Source organism: Bipolaris zeicola (assembly GCF_000523435.1).
Source record: "Bipolaris zeicola 26-R-13 unplaced genomic scaffold scaffold_176, whole genome shotgun sequence".
Classification (NCBI taxonomy): domain Eukaryota; kingdom Fungi; phylum Ascomycota; class Dothideomycetes; order Pleosporales; family Pleosporaceae; genus Bipolaris; species Bipolaris zeicola.
The window spans coordinates 1-14966 of record NW_006912225.1 but is presented as its reverse complement, the minus strand read 5'-3'; the positions used below and the strand labels follow the sequence as shown (position 1 = coordinate 14966).

General features: G+C 47.2%; 9 protein-coding genes across 9 annotated transcripts; 6 read left to right on the top strand and 3 right to left on the bottom strand.

Annotated features, from left to right (window-relative positions):
* Positions 1–355: 355 nt before the first annotated feature.
* On the bottom strand, positions 356–2140 carry COCCADRAFT_39577 (uncharacterized protein; the record flags this gene model as incomplete). Its single annotated transcript, XM_007717365.1, has 1 exon — positions 356–2140. The coding sequence occupies one exon, from the start codon at positions 2138–2140 to the stop codon at positions 356–358; it is 1785 nt and encodes a 594-aa protein (XP_007715555.1).
* Positions 2141–2754: 614 nt separating this feature from the next.
* COCCADRAFT_104633 (glycosyltransferase family 31 protein) lies at positions 2755–4173 on the bottom strand (the record flags this gene model as incomplete). Its single annotated transcript, XM_007717364.1, has 1 exon — positions 2755–4173. The coding sequence occupies one exon, from the start codon at positions 4171–4173 to the stop codon at positions 2755–2757; it is 1419 nt and encodes a 472-aa protein (XP_007715554.1).
* Positions 4174–4346: 173 nt separating this feature from the next.
* Positions 4347–4604, top strand: COCCADRAFT_104669 (uncharacterized protein; the record flags this gene model as incomplete). Its single annotated transcript, XM_007717363.1, has 1 exon — positions 4347–4604. A coding segment is annotated over one exon (258 nt), but the record flags the coding sequence as incomplete, so codon positions are not given.
* A 382-nt stretch (positions 4605–4986) lies between these two features.
* Positions 4987–5700, top strand: COCCADRAFT_7748 (uncharacterized protein; the record flags this gene model as incomplete). The annotated part of the gene is made up of 3 exons (XM_007717352.1): positions 4987–5128; positions 5193–5401; positions 5455–5700. The coding sequence occupies 3 exons, from the start codon at positions 4987–4989 to the stop codon at positions 5698–5700; spliced, it is 597 nt and encodes a 198-aa protein (XP_007715542.1).
* A 606-nt stretch (positions 5701–6306) lies between these two features.
* COCCADRAFT_68398 (uncharacterized protein) lies at positions 6307–6894 on the top strand (the record flags this gene model as incomplete). Its single annotated transcript, XM_007717362.1, has 1 exon — positions 6307–6894. A coding segment is annotated over one exon (588 nt), but the record flags the coding sequence as incomplete, so codon positions are not given.
* A 2440-nt stretch (positions 6895–9334) lies between these two features.
* On the top strand, positions 9335–9889 carry COCCADRAFT_7746 (uncharacterized protein; the record flags this gene model as incomplete). The annotated part of the gene is made up of 2 exons (XM_007717351.1): positions 9335–9460; positions 9755–9889. 2 exons carry the CDS (start codon positions 9335–9337, stop codon positions 9887–9889), a joined length of 261 nt encoding a protein of 86 aa, XP_007715541.1.
* A 782-nt stretch (positions 9890–10671) lies between these two features.
* COCCADRAFT_43920 (uncharacterized protein) lies at positions 10672–11169 on the top strand (the record flags this gene model as incomplete). Its single annotated transcript, XM_007717361.1, has 1 exon — positions 10672–11169. A coding segment is annotated over one exon (498 nt), but the record flags the coding sequence as incomplete, so codon positions are not given.
* Positions 11170–11547: 378 nt separating this feature from the next.
* On the top strand, positions 11548–11907 carry COCCADRAFT_104653 (uncharacterized protein; the record flags this gene model as incomplete). Its single annotated transcript, XM_007717360.1, has 1 exon — positions 11548–11907. The coding sequence occupies one exon, from the start codon at positions 11548–11550 to the stop codon at positions 11905–11907; it is 360 nt and encodes a 119-aa protein (XP_007715550.1).
* A 315-nt stretch (positions 11908–12222) lies between these two features.
* On the bottom strand, positions 12223–14153 carry COCCADRAFT_39573 (uncharacterized protein; the record flags this gene model as incomplete). Its single annotated transcript, XM_007717359.1, has 2 exons — positions 12223–13796; positions 13844–14153. 2 exons carry the CDS (start codon positions 14151–14153, stop codon positions 12223–12225), a joined length of 1884 nt encoding a protein of 627 aa, XP_007715549.1.
* Positions 14154–14966: the final 813 nt, after the last annotated feature.

Below are 14966 nucleotides of genomic sequence, written 5' to 3'. Positions count from 1 at the left end.
TCCGTGATTATTCGCCGCTATATTCACACACCCCTATGAGCTCAAACACAAACAGGTCAATTAGATTTCTTCGTTGAACAAATAAAAAAGAGTAGACGACGAAATGACAAAATGCAAGGATATACAACACTACGACTACAACAAAAAAAATCATGAAGATCAAAGAAAAAGTGAAACGATGAAAACAGCTGTACAAAGGACAGTCGACAAAAAATTACGAAACTGGTACTAGCCAACGCGAAAAGAAATATCAATCAAGAATAAAACAATAACAACAGCACCATTTCTCCCCTCCCACACTCCCCTTTTTCGACTCCCTCCCCCCCCCAAAAAAGAAACATTACTTCATCAGTCCTTACTCCTCACCACCCCCCAACCTCTGCTTCTTAAACTGCATCCTCACACCAACCCTCTCGCGCGTGACCGCCTCCAACTTTTCATTGACAGTCTCAAACTGGGCCTGCCACTTCTCCATCCAGATACTCTTTCTCTCCTCAAGGACATCCATTTCATGCTGGAGGGCGTTGATTTCACGGGTGAGAGTCTGCTCCTTCATGACGATGCGGGCGAGATCTTCGAATTCTGCGTCTTCGGCTGAGCGTTTTGGGGTGCTGCGGTGGGGGTGCATGGATGGGGTTGAAGGGGTGGTAGTGGTGGTGGTGATGATGTCGGAGGGGGGCGGGAAAGTGGAGGTGGAGGGGTCGAGGGTGGTGGTGATGGGGGGGAAGGTGGAGGGGGAGGTTGTGCGGGAGGGGAGTTGGGAGCGTGGGGCGGTGGAGTAGGCGGATTTACGGGCGAAGATTGAGGTAGATTTTGGGGTGCGGGTGTGGTGGGGGAGGCGGGGGGGTTCGAGGGCGAGGGTGGACTGGATGTCGCTTTCGTCGATGTAGGAGCTTTCGCTTGAGAGACGGTGTTTTGGGGGGTTGTTGGGGGCTGAGGTGGAAGTAGCGCCATCGTCTTCATCTTTGGTGTGTGAGGGCGGTTTGGCGGCGGCGGGACCCATACGGTCGGCGATGTAGTCGAGTGCGACGCGTAGGCGTTCTGGGTATTTTTTCGTTTCTTTGAGGACGCAGTCGGTTGCGATGCCTGCGGAGATGAAGTAGAATTTTACCATGAGAGTCAGTCTGGCTCTATCAGACTGTTCTAGGACGCAGGGTTGCTTTGGATAGCACTTGCTGAATGGGTGAAGGAGGCGCTGTTTGGAGACTGTTTCGGTTTTCATGGGCTCCTCGTCGAGCGCGGTTTGGACGTAGAATCGAACTTCGTGGAAGCCACGCGCTAGACTGACCATGTAGGCGTATATATCATCGCCGGATTTCGCTTCGCGTCCAACAAAAAGCTTCATCGGCTGGGCTTCGGGTATAGATGTTTGGCCCACAAATTGCATCTCCGACACTTCAGGTAAGTTGTCTAGGAGATATAATGCGTTGTGGTCTTTCAAGTACTCCAGTAAACGCTCGAGGTCGTGATTGCCCTTGCTGGTCCTCAACTCCCGTGACGATCTTACTGAAGGGCTTTGTGGCTCAGATTTGTCGCCATTTGTCACGTGCGTCTTACCAGTACGGCTGCTGGAGCGCAAGGTGTAAGTACTATCCGCGTCTTCGGGCTCCGGGCTTTCTTCTATGGCTTCGCGGTTTCGCCTCGTGCGATTCTGAGTACCATCTTCCTCGTCATGCTTCTCTTCCTCAATTCTCTTGACTGCAGAGCTAAATCTTTTGCAAAAGTCTCCTTGGTCGCCCTCGAGGCCATCAATATACCCCTTTATCAAAAAGTACCACCGGATAAGCATGCTAAACTTGCGCTTCATGGGCTTAGAATTTTCTGCAAGGTACTTAAATGGCGAAAGCAGAGATGCCTTCATGACGTCGTCTTGGGTAACTGTGGACATTGACGATGTAGACTTGTTGAAGGGCCTATCAGGAGGAGGCCTCGTACAATAGCGCACTTCTCGCGGCTTCTCTCCGTATCGAGTCAAGTAGGCAAGTATTTGTTGCCCATCAAGGCTGCCAATTAAAAGAGAAAATGCAGGATTTGCGCCTGGTTGCGGGACCCAGGTCATACCATCTGCCGATGGCAGAGCATCCAGCTGTGGTCCTGCGCCATAAGAGGCTATGCCTTTCCGAAGGTCGTTGAGTGACATTATAGGCCTTGGAAAGATGGCTGAGTGTTATCAAATGGACATTTTCATTTGTTTTCAGCGGCTTTTATGGTGATTGTAGCGATGTTGGTGATAGGAGCAATGAGCGCAAAGTTGTTGGTGTTGACGGACCGCGAAGCGGGTCTGCGCGTAGGTATGGTCTGAGCCACGTACACGTTCCAGCCCCTCTCTCCACAGCGCATGTAATTCACGGGATACCGGGTCCCAGGGCAGAGGCAGCGGGCCGATTAGACTGCATACAATCGAGCCTTGAGCAAGAAACGGGAGAAGGACAGGTTGCAAGGCTGGTACGTGCTGTGAGGACGGCTGGGGATGGCTGGGGTCTAAGTAAGCGAAGACACGTGCTCACGCGTTATACTAAGCATTTGGGGGAGGGACGGCTGAATCTATTATTGACCTCCATGTACTCGAATTCCTGGACGTTGGCTAGCCAATGCGAGTTCACCCAGGTATCTACTCTTTCTATAACCTCGCTCTATCAATTCAGGAGCAGGGGATCTGCCTAGTCAAAACAAGATGGAAGAAAAGAAAATGGAAAAATTATGCAGAAGAATACGAAACGCTAAAACGCTGCAAAACAAAGTACTACAAAGGGCCTACTGGAGATGTTGATTGCATCGCTGTCGTCTTGCCCAACTATGAAACCTTGCCTTTTTCCATCCACTCTTCCAACTCAATGTCTGCTTTCCGTCAGTTCCTTGCACCTCTTTGGGCTTGACATAGGCCCCAAAGCGTATGCTGCTGCTGAGATGACATTTTGTTTCGGGGTTGTCATTCCAATTGGTTTGGGGAATCGACGAATACGACCACTGTACACAATATGTGCTGGCCTCGCACGATTTTTGGCATGCTTCTGGTGACTCTTCGCCTGACTTGGCACGGTCCTTGGCGCCTTCGTTGTTTTCAAATAAGATGTTCCAGCGTCCGTTTGACGCTTCGGAGGACAGATTGTCCCAGTTGTTTCGTGTAGAGTTTAGGTCTTCCGGGGTGAAGAAGCGGCTCCATAGGTCTGCAAAGCGCATAGGCTGGTGCGCGGGCTGTTCTCTCTCCAATTTAGCCAGATCTCCACCCATGCTTGGTGTGACATGGTGCATGATCATGACTTGCTCGCACCATAGCGAAGGATGGAAAGGCGCAGTGCTAGGATCGTAGCCGGTAATGCCGGGCCATACGGGAACGGCGGTCATGTTGAGCTCCTCCTGCAACACACTTGTGACTAAATGATATGCCGATGTATATTCTGGAATGTGCTTTGCCCATTTCTTGATGTAGTCTTTGCGGTCTACAAACAGCTCCGCCATGGCCTTGCGCGACACGATGAAGGAGGTGCCCGAGGGAGCGAATGGGTCGGGAACGAGAGTCTCGGCGGGTATGGGTGGGTTTGCAAAGTAGTGCTTTGCGTCGGGATTGTGCTGGCCGAGCCATTCGATCAAGTTTGGCCTGTTGACGTATGTTTCATCGTCGACAAAAATGTACCAGCTGCGGCCGGGTCGGTATTCCCAGGCCGCATTCATTGTCTGTAGGACCTTGTACTTGTCCAGGATCAACATATCCTTTCTCTCTTCCTCCGGGTCCGCCTTTACGAGGTTTTGCAAGGGGATGCTCCTCCGCGCAAAGTCAAGCTGGGTGCGGTATCTCTTCAACTCGTCAATGTGCAAGACGACATCGGCGGTAAGGCGCCAGACGACGTCGAAGATAGGCCAGGCGCCAACCTGGGACTGAAGGTCTGAGAAGAGCAGCAGCATGCCATGGTCTTCGTTGGCGGTGTTAAGGATGAGGGGTGCGACCTTGGAGTGAACGTTGATGGCGGTGGTAGTGACGGAGACGACGAGTTGGTCGCGCTCAACCTGGTAAGGGCCGACAGGGGCGCCCTGCTGCTGGGGGCGCTGGACAGCAGGCAGCTCTTCCTCGTCGTAGATGCGCGGCCATCCCTTAACCCAGACGAAGATGTAGAGGAAGAAGACGCTGACGAGTAAGCGGGTGGTGCGCGGCATGTGTTTGCGGAAGGCCGACATGATGGTTAGCGAGTGCGGCGGGGCATGAGGGTGAGTGAAGATGCGAATCGAGGATGCGGAGACCAAGAGATTTTAACAAACGACCAGTTTGACAGTTTCAGGCCATGGCAATGGCCGTGGTTGCATCTGAAAAAGGCGCGTGTCGCCAACCGTCGTAGTCAGGGATGCGCTGAGCTAAGCCCCACCAGGACCGTCCGGAAGAGCCCCTGGGCATGTGCTGTGGCGGGCGGGGGCGGCTTGCATGCGCTTTGGCAAAACGGCGACACGCGTCGGGGGCCTGGGATGGCCATGCTTCTGCTCGTCTCAGGTGCCATCTTGTCTACGCAATTATGCATGCCGTGGCCATCATCTGCTTTGTTCTTGTTGCGAATTTGTTGTGGACGAAATCAGTGACAAAATGGGCAGTGTCTTACTACAATGTATGCCACTAAGTACATGCCAAAATGTACATGCGCTGGCGAATACGGTATCGTTTGGCTGCCCCTTGGTCGTAGCTTTTTTTAGGTCGCCAATCACGCGTGTATTCCCTCGTATTTGCCGTCCATCTGTTCTGTCCGTCGACCAAATCCGTCAGCCAGTAATCGGACACCATGGCTGGTGTATCCATGCCGAGCCGTCTGCTGCCAGATAGTCTCCTTCACCATCAAAGTGAAAGTGGCCCGTGCGCCACTTCTACAAACCAAATAGTCTTCTTCACTATCAGAGTCGCTGAGGTCCGTGCGTCCAGATTCGTAGTAGAAGAGCGCACAGAAAACAACAAGCCCTTTTGAACACATCTCGCCGCAACGAACCTCTAGCCGTGTCGCTTCCGACATGGCGACAAACACTGACAAGACCAGTGACAATGTTGCCTCTGAGCAACCGCCCATGCAAACACTGACCCCGCAGCCTGGAAGCGACTTTTCAAGCTTCTTGCCCCAGCAGGATATTGACGCCATGTACTTTGCCGAATACGGTATCAAAATTTGCCGTGTTCATATACATCGTGTACCGTCGCCGTACTAACAGATATTGCATAGGAGAAACCACAGACGAAGACCGCTACGACTGGATCTTGCTGTTCTGTGGCCTCCGCCAAGATATGTTGAAAATCCAAGAAGACATTGGTATCGTTACGGATGAGGGGGTGGATATCAGCGATGCCGCCTCATACTTCTCCGGTCGATTCTATGAGGTCATGAAGGAGCGTGTTGCAGCAGTGGGACGCGGTGAGCCTATTGTCGTAAAGGTGAGAGATACGTTCAGCTAGACAAAAACAGGCGATGCTAACTCGATATACAGGGTCATCCGAATAGGATGCCAGGACAGATGATGAAGAAATGGGCAGCCGACATCGTAGCGGGTAAAATTTCACTTTATCATCGCATCGAGGCTGCGCTTGCCGAACATATCAAGGGACATCAACAGTTGGCGCTTCATGGGCTCGACCCAAACATGGCTAAAGCGATTTCATCAGCCGAAAACTTGGAAGCAGAACACACTGGACCTGGAGAGTCGATGTCTGCTGGGAACGACGCGCAGGAATGATATCGTTGATGTCGCGCAGGAAAAAGGAGACTTGATGGTCATGGATATATTTTCTGGGTTCACCGAAAGTTACGTTTCTCAGTGATATTCGGGAACACAATAGAAAGACGAAGAGAGCAATAGAACCTTGAACCAAAGGGCATGTTGTTTGTGATTTCATTAATATTGACTTGGCCCGACAGAAAATCGGAAGCTTCCTTTCACTTCTGCCAGACACTTCACTGCGACGAGCACACTGATCAGATTCTCACATGTTCAAAGACATATGTGTTGACAATGATATAGCCTGAAAGAAGTCTAACTTCATGATGGAGTGTACAGTGATGTCGCTTGGCCACTGTGAGAAGTGTATATCTGGGCAGCACTAGCGCTCCTTCCCGTTTCGTTATCAGCACCAACTCTCCGCTGACTAAAATTTGCGCCTGGGCAAGCATTGGCGCATCACGCGCTTGTTGGTATGAGTGAATAGCGTTACACTAAGTGAACAGTGGATGCTCCACCGCCCTATATCAATATCTTTCAAGACCATTCACTTAACTAGCTCCACCCTCTCTCAACACAACAACCTAGCCAGGCATCATGTCGCAACTCAAACTTGCTCAATCAACTCCACCATCACTCCCGCCTCCAAGGCAAACTGGGCTGACATGGTCCGACTTCCAATTCGGAAACGATGTAAACAGCCTCCCCACTTCGCCAGGGATAGATGGTAAACGACAAGGATCTCTACAACAGACACTCAGCAAACTCCATAGAGAGCGTTTCCGCTTCACAAAATCAGTCCCCAGCGATCTCAACAGCAAAATCTGCTGTCCTCGCGACCGCGGCGCTGTCCTGGACATCTACACCGAAGCTCTGAGCAAGATTACTCCCGCAAACCACCAGCAAATCTACGCCGAGGCAAAGGCGAAAATAAAGACTGTACTAGGCCTCTCTAGAGCTGGGCCTCGAAATGCCGTTTTTACAAGGACGCTGCTGGCGCCGATTGAGCCGCTGTACGCTATGCCGCGTATTGAGTTCCGCAATGACAAGTTTGGTCATCGTGCGGCTACTAGGCTGCAGGAGTGGAGGGAGGATGGGTGGCCTAATCAGTACCCGAAGAATGCGGTCCTGAAGGAGAGGGCTAGAGAAGGCAAGTGGGAGGGGTGGGTAAATCAAAACTGGGAGGATGAGGTGGCTGAAGAGGGGAGCGAGGAGAAGTGGAATGATAGCGATGAGATTTGAAGAGTCGAGGTATGTGCAAGATAGTGAGAATGGGTGAGCTTCATGAATAAGATACAAGGTTGTCAAATCAACAAGAAAGAAAACCTTGGCCAGATGAAATAGATTATTAGAGGACATTGTTCCTCATTGTGAAAGCCAACCTGTACCATTTCTCGGCGTGTATTTGATCGAGATTCGCCGATTACAACATCGCACGGCAAAAAGGCTGTCGGTATCAAGTGGCTCCACCACATAATGTTTTGACTAAGTCTTTGCACCAAAACCCCAACCCTTTCACTCCGACGTAAAGATCAACAACATTGTCCGACTCACGCTCTTCATCAACAATTCAGTTAATTTTCTTTTGAAAAAAAAACTCCCTTTTACACCCCCTGTTATTTATAAATCACCCTAATAGTGTGCAAAGTCTGTGCTCCAAAAAACCCACTCCTTATCTTCACCTCTCCCTCCTCATAACTGCGTAACCACCCTAGTCCAGACCTCCCCTTCCATCCCTCAGTCCGTATTTAAAAAGCCAGTAATTATTTCCCTAGCAACATGTTCTCTATAACACAAGCATTCTATTAGCTTATATATCTCTCCCCTCTTTACTTTAGTATATCCCCCCTTCCCACACCCTTATCCGCCACCGCCCTTTTTCCAAAGGAAAGAGGGAAAAGAAAAGGATACACATACACTACAGCTATGACAATTGCTGGAACAGAAGCACGGCGTCGCCCAATTCATGCTACAGCACTGAGGCCAGTTTTGTCCGCTGAGTTACGATGCGTCGTCGATGTGGCGGATGGAGCCATCTTGTTCGAGGAGGTCGAGGCCGAGGGATGACCCGGTGGTTAGGGCGAGAGATGTTGTGGTAAGGCTGAGGATGAGGGTGAGGAGTCTCATTGTTGTGGGTTTGCAAGGACTTTGATTAAATGGGGAGTTTTTTTCTCTTCGTAGAGTTGGGGGTGAGGGAAAGGAGGAGGGCTGTGAGGGGGGTTTTGTAGCTTGAAGGGTCGAAACTACTAGAGTACATACTATACTGCGTCTTGTCGTATCCAACGGAAGATGTAAGGGGTCCCTGTTGAAGTAACAAATGCTATTTACTATGGTATATGGCAGAAGTATTGTGCGTGGGGCACTAGCAAGGGGAGGATACAAACTGGGAAAGAGAGTACGAGCTATAGTTTGTAGAGTTGTGGTTGTCAAGAACAGCCAAGTATTTCTCGGTGGTAAATTAGGGATAGAATGATCCGAAGAAGAGCCTAATCATCATTCTAGTGTCTCCACGGCACAAAATCTTGGCCATGTACCGCAATAGATTAGTTAGTTAGTTTTCTGTAACAAAAAACGTTTCCCTACTACATTCGGTAGCTCTTCTTAACTTTTCCTGGTGGAGCTTCTCTACAAGTCTTGATCATTTTCTGCTAAAGAGCCATAGGCTATGAAAGATATCTGCTAAGTGCTTTGAAACCTTTTTTACCTTACATTAAACTTTAGTTCTAAGTAAAATAAGTAGAGAAAGCCGTCTTGGCAAAAAGAGATAATAGAAAAGTGCTTATCTTCTTTTAGTAAGTGCATGCGCGTGCTTTGTATGTGTGCCGTCGTTGAAGTCAACTTACTCTTATGTGCATTGCCAGGACTTCCGGTTTGTTAGAGAAGAGAGAGAAAGAGAGAGAGAGAGAGAGCGTAACTAACGGGTATCGTCAATTTGGAACTATGTCTCTCATTGGCTAGATTATTCTCCCCTTTTTAAATAGACAATGTTTATTTTACAGTGCTGAGAAATGGCGGACTTTGTATAGTAAATGACTGTTGCTTCGACGGCTTTATCCCGGTGTATTACATGCCGATCTGGTGAGATTGCACTACAAGATCGATTGTACCGCTTCTCTTGGCGATAACTTCTCCACATACGGAGAACTGCCCTTTTTAGTTATTTCATGGGGAGTACTCAGAAACAGTTTAAGTAAGCTTGCGGACTAAGAGCCCGTTCAGTTTCTCCGTTTTCCATCTCCATTTGCCCACCGTTTTAGGTATAGCTAGGGTGGTGAACGAGTCTCTACCCTGTTCGCAAGCGATTGTATCCCAGAAGGAGCTGAACACCTTGTGTTCTCGAGCTAGAGATACATTGTTCCCTCTCGGAAACAATGCTTGTATTAGAAATTTTACATGTAGTATACGTTTAGCCGTGTGTGAGCCTGAGCATTCAACTTACGTCCTTGATCAACAATGCCATCCATTATTCATTTTTAAAATCTCTTTCACAGCGCTCTTGTTCATCTGCACCTTCACTACATAAAATATGACCAGCCAGTCCCTATCTACCTCCCCAATGAACACAGCAATCACACTAAATACGATAAATACCTTACTATAGACATAAAATTACCACATAACACTACAAAATTACACCACGAGCAGAATAAACATGGCTCCTCAAAAGACCAAGACCTTTACTCTGAGGGAACTCGACGCCGCAGTGATTATGCTCGAGATGACTGGAGAAACTACCTACACCGAGGCAGATGTAGAGGCTGCGGTTCAGACACTTAAGGTACGTAACCTGCTTCCCAGCTGGAGCCACGAAGAGGCAGTAGAGTACACGCTGGCAGAATACCTTGCTATGAAGCAGGCAAAGGAGAGATAGGAGACCTAGGAGACTCGAGAGACTTAGTAAGCGATTGGGGTTTGGAGGTACAATGGGGTAATGGGATGGAGCTTTTGAATTAAATGAAAGTTTGAGCATATGTTTATCGTTTATGACACGTGTGATGAATTTCATAATTAACAAGTGTGTACGAGTGAGTGATGTATACCCGAAAACTTTATACTAATTTAAGACGACTAGGACAGCATTGCAAAATCTGGCGGTCCTAAGATGCCTATGATGCGCGATGAGATTGTTGGATGTAATCAATTTACATCCCTTCGTAACAGAACAACCGCCGTAACAGACAAAATTAGAGGTACCTCAACTCTGTAGCGCTATTATAGCTTGTAAATACTATAATTATTATATTAGTCTATTTAAGTGCATTTTAGAATTGATTCTAAGTAGGTGTATGCCTACTTATGTAAAAACCACAACGGTGAAGACACTTTCTCTCTAAATCTGCGAAGCCACCTACTTTATCTTAATCATATGCCTTGCGAGTTATAAGGTCGCTACTATTAGTACTATCTATTATAATATGTCTATTGCTCCTACATACGTCTGGGTATTGAATAGAATCTTCTAAGCCTACTTACTAGCTATAGAGGTTAGTCTATGGACTGATTTATGCGTGATAGCTACATAGTCTAGTATATCCGTATCTAATGCACTAATGAGCAGTGCTGACATAGTCTTGGTTCCCGGGATAGCTAAATAGGGGTATGCTCAAGATAGCCAGTGACCTGACGCCTAGAGCTTAGCACAGCCCAACTCTGGCGCGTGAAACGCCTTGCCATCTTCGAGACACTTACTGCACTGCCGCTGCAGCGGTACTTGAGAGCAACGTCGTCTCAAATGTGTTGTTTCACTACTTCAGGCAGCCACAGACATTTAGTTGCTTTGTCGATAGTGTTTGTATTGAGAGAGTAACGACACGTTGAATTTGGTTGGTGGTTAGGTGTTTTGGTGTTCTGCGTACGCGCTGTGCACGGGGGCGCCAAAGGCAATGCATTAAGCCACCCCAACCCAAGTTCTTCATGTCCTAAAAGCATCCACCCAGCCCACAAGCTACCTACCCCACGTCAAAAGTCAGTCCAAAAATATCTACAATTATGGAGCTTGGAGATTTTCCAGAATCCGCGGATCCAAATGCAACCGGCATACGATCAACAACTATCTATGACGTTCCTATCTTCGAGTATCAGCCGCTTGACGAAACCAAGCAACAGATCCGTCTACTTAGACTACTAAAGACAAGTACTAGTGAGAAGCTCAGATGCGATATCGTGATTCACGACCTCGACACACTTCCAAAGTACAGAGCTCTCTCGTATGTATGGGGATGTCCACAACCGACATATCCTCTGCTCATACAGGGCAAGTGTTTGCACATCCGACAGAATCTTCATCGATTTCTGCATGAATACACTGGCGCGAACAGATCTGCGGTAAACAGATACAGGCCACCTTCGTACGGAAATCATGACGAAAGCGGAGAACTACTGTGGGTCGATCAAATCTGTATCGATCAATCGAATGTTCGTGAACGAAACCACCAGGTTAACCTTATGTCAAGGATCTACAAGCAATGCAAATCCGTCATCACATGGATCGGCAGCCTAGATGGTTCGGACGTCTGCTCAATAGCTGCACGGGATTTTAGCACATCATTCAGCCCGGAAGCTTTGGTGCCAATACTGTGCAATCCCTACTTCACACGTCTGTGGATCGTACAAGAAATCTTACTTGCCCCTTTTTTTCGGGTTCTCGTGGAAGGTGGAGGATGGCTACTTTGGTCAGACATGCAAGGCGCTCTAACACACATGTCCAAAGATGACATGCAACAGCTGCAGGCAGCTCGGTCGGTTGCTGCGTCATTACTAAGTGCACAGTTCAAGGACAACATACGGCCCCGCGACTTGATTGATTTGTTTCGCGATTTTCATACTTGTGGTTGCGAAGATCCACGCGACAAAGTTTTTGGTCTAATGGGGCTTACCTATTCGCGGATCAATTTCCCCGAAATGCCCCTTAATATCCAGGTCGATTATAGCAGATCCGTTTATGATACATTCTTCGAGGTAGTAGTGAAAGTACCACACAAATACGGACTTCACTTATTGCCAGAGCCAAGGCATGTTGGGCCGATGGACGAAGAAGCATGGAAAGGGGATATGAGGGCGAGGGCGGATGAGATATTGAGGGCGACGACGAAGGAACTGCTGGAAGTGTTATTAGACCTGGGAATAAGCATGGGACTTAACAAAGTAACAGCTCAAAGTAAGCTGCTTTATTTTTCGCAAGAGCACAAAGCTAATAGGAATAGATGCTATAGAGTTAGCACATAAAGCGTGTCTGCAAACCGGCCGGACTAGGAGCTAATCGCCGAAGCTAGAACATGGTGGAAGTGAAGATAATGGAAGCTCGTGGATATATCTGAATAAGGTCTTCTGGCTACTATCTACTTGCTTATAAAATGGTATTCTGCCACACCAGTTATTTCTGCACAAAGGGATGTAAGTTAAGTAGTTGCCGTTACAGTCACTAGCAAAACTGGCTTCATACTAAGCGCAGCCTCACGATCATCATTGTTTCCAAGTGGACGTCTTTGCCACTAACGGAGACATCTGAATTTAAAAAAAATAGTAACTACAAGTATGTACCTAGTAGATTTCAATAGTCTGAGGCTCAGTCTCATCAAAGAAGGACTTCATGGCCAGCGTGCTCTCCTCCATAGAGCATTCAAAATAGCCAACGCGCTTGTATCCTTTCTGCTTTTCTCTTCTAAGTACTAGGCCCAACGAAATATATGACCCAATTATTTCAAAACACCACACAGTTCGTGAACTAACGCCACCAGATACATCCCAATATATCCTCAAGGGTAAGACATCAACATTGCTAATGCTTCGTCGAAGAGAGAGAGAATCCCAGTGTGCCTCTTTCAGTCGACCATTTAACTGAAGGCGGCCTGATCCAACGTCAGAGTATTTATGATCGTTAGGCATGGAGTCCCTATAGCTGCCTACATATTTTGCTGCAGCATCTACTTCAAAGTTGCAGTCCTCCAAAAGATAACGTTCGAAGAATTCTACGGGTCCGTTAATGGACGACCAGGACCAAGAGGGGCCACATGTACTTTCCGCCTGTCTCGCTTCTAGGCGACGCCATAGAAGTTGTGCACATATGTCGTCTTTCCATAACCCTGCAAGGTAATGGGATGAATCGAAGCCCATTATATCTCCAAAGTTCTTTGCAAGCGCCGCACAAGCAGGCAGTCTGTCGCTTGGTATCGTGAGTTTTCGACGTGTATACTCGGTTACGGCGTCTAGCCAGTTTATCTTTACGCATGAGCCACCCAATGAACCACTATACGAGACATTAGACTGCACTTCGATCTTTCGGTGAGGATCATCCACGGAAAAATCAGGATCCTTATTTTTTAACATTGGATAACCTCCTCCATCCAGGCTTTCGGATAGATGTAGGCACCGCCAAGTCGTCTGCTTTGAACCGAATCGTAAAAGACGGACCGAGAGCATGTCTTCCTGCATTGTCCATGCTCTTTTGTCGATATTTTCTTCATACGTATCTGCGATGGGGTGCTCAGAGAGTAATAACCAACCTTTCACCACATGACCGGCACGCTTGTTGTGATACGGAAGCTTGAACAGATTACCATACGCTTTCTTAAGGTCACGATCCCCAAGAAACCCCTCTGCACTATCATTAGCGCTAGCTGCTGAGATGGTAATAGTGGCTGCACTATAAATGCTTTCCATTTTTGACATTTCCGATTCCTGTTCCAACACATTGTCTTGGACGATACAGAGCGCATCTACCCAAAGGTAAGACAACTCTAGTGTCCGAGCTATTTTGACAGCATCTATAATCGTTTGCGGTAGCTGGCGTTTGTCTATTCCGCCATGCCGATTCTTAACATTTTCGCTTGTCGTTTTTGCATTTTGCTGTTGCTGTGAATTACCCCAACAGTAGGTCAATGCTGCGTAGAGGGGATTTTCCCCTTGAGGGACTGTGTATAAATACAGTTCTGAATTTTGTCGAATCTCGAGGAGACTTTTAGGTGCTGTGTTTCTTTTGTTACTCCTCAGGGCCTCCTTACACATTTCGTGATTTAAACAACTTTTGTAATGTTCCAAACACTTTTCTAGTGTGACTGATGACGCTCGAGATCGTGTGAGGGGCCTTGATTTAATGTATTCGGCAGCATCTCCATCTGCGTTTGTTAGCCATGAGCATAGCATGTGACTGTTGACAACTTACGTTCCGTACTAAAGATGTGCAGCTGTCGCTTTCCGTCACCTGGTGACACGTGCTTATCATATTCATCCATCCACCCTACGTTAAGATATACAAGGTCCTCGGAATCGGTTGATATAGATAAACTCAATTTGTATGATGCACGTAGACGCTTGGCTGACGATCTCAAAGTCCAACGGAAGAACTTGCAATCTTTGCTAAGTTTTTTAACTTTGCGATATGAAAACTCCAAGGAAAGGTCGACTTCGGGACCAGTACCATCGATTACAATCCTCCTACACTTCCTACAGGTGTGAGGACGGAAAGGAGTCATCGTATCACAGGAAATTCAGAACAGACTAGAGTGCTATTGTTTATCTGAATAGACACTTATTCAAACTCCAAATAACAACTCTTGAGCCTACGTGTAATTTGACACTGGAAAGTTTCGTGGATATTAAACAGGTTGATAGAGGGGACAATGTTGAAACAAACACAGCTTTGGCTTGGGTTCATCAGGAATAAGTAATCAGCGAGAACGAAGGCTTAGATGACTCATAGGTAAGCTGATAAGCGAAATTCTAGGCAGCAACATTCCTTTCTCAACGCGCGTGCTGAGTAGCCACTTGATGATTGGTTGGAGATACCAGTCAGGGTGGCAACATTGCTTTACCTTGCTTGACACAGCCACAACAAGGCTGATAAGATCTTTTGCACGTCATAATTCGATTCAGCATCTAGAATTGTACATATACGTACGCATTCGAGCTTCAATGTACTGAATTATAACACTTTGGACTAAATAGCGTTAAGATAGCTAAAAAGAAAGATAGCCTTATTTTTACTTAACCTTAGGTGTTAAGCTAGTAGTATAAGAATAATCTTAATTATTTTATTAAGATATAGTTATAAAACTTATCTTATTATAGTAGTTATATCTTAGAAACTTAAGATTTGAGATATCCTCTCACAAAGTTAGAATATAAGTATAACGTGTTTCACCACCGAGTCGTCAACCCCACCGAGTCGTCAGCTCCACCACCACACCCCACCTTTGCAATAATATTACGCAACACTACCACAATTTTTCTTATTAAGTAGAACAAGACATTATTCTTCAAACGCGTCGCTATCTTCTATATTCTCT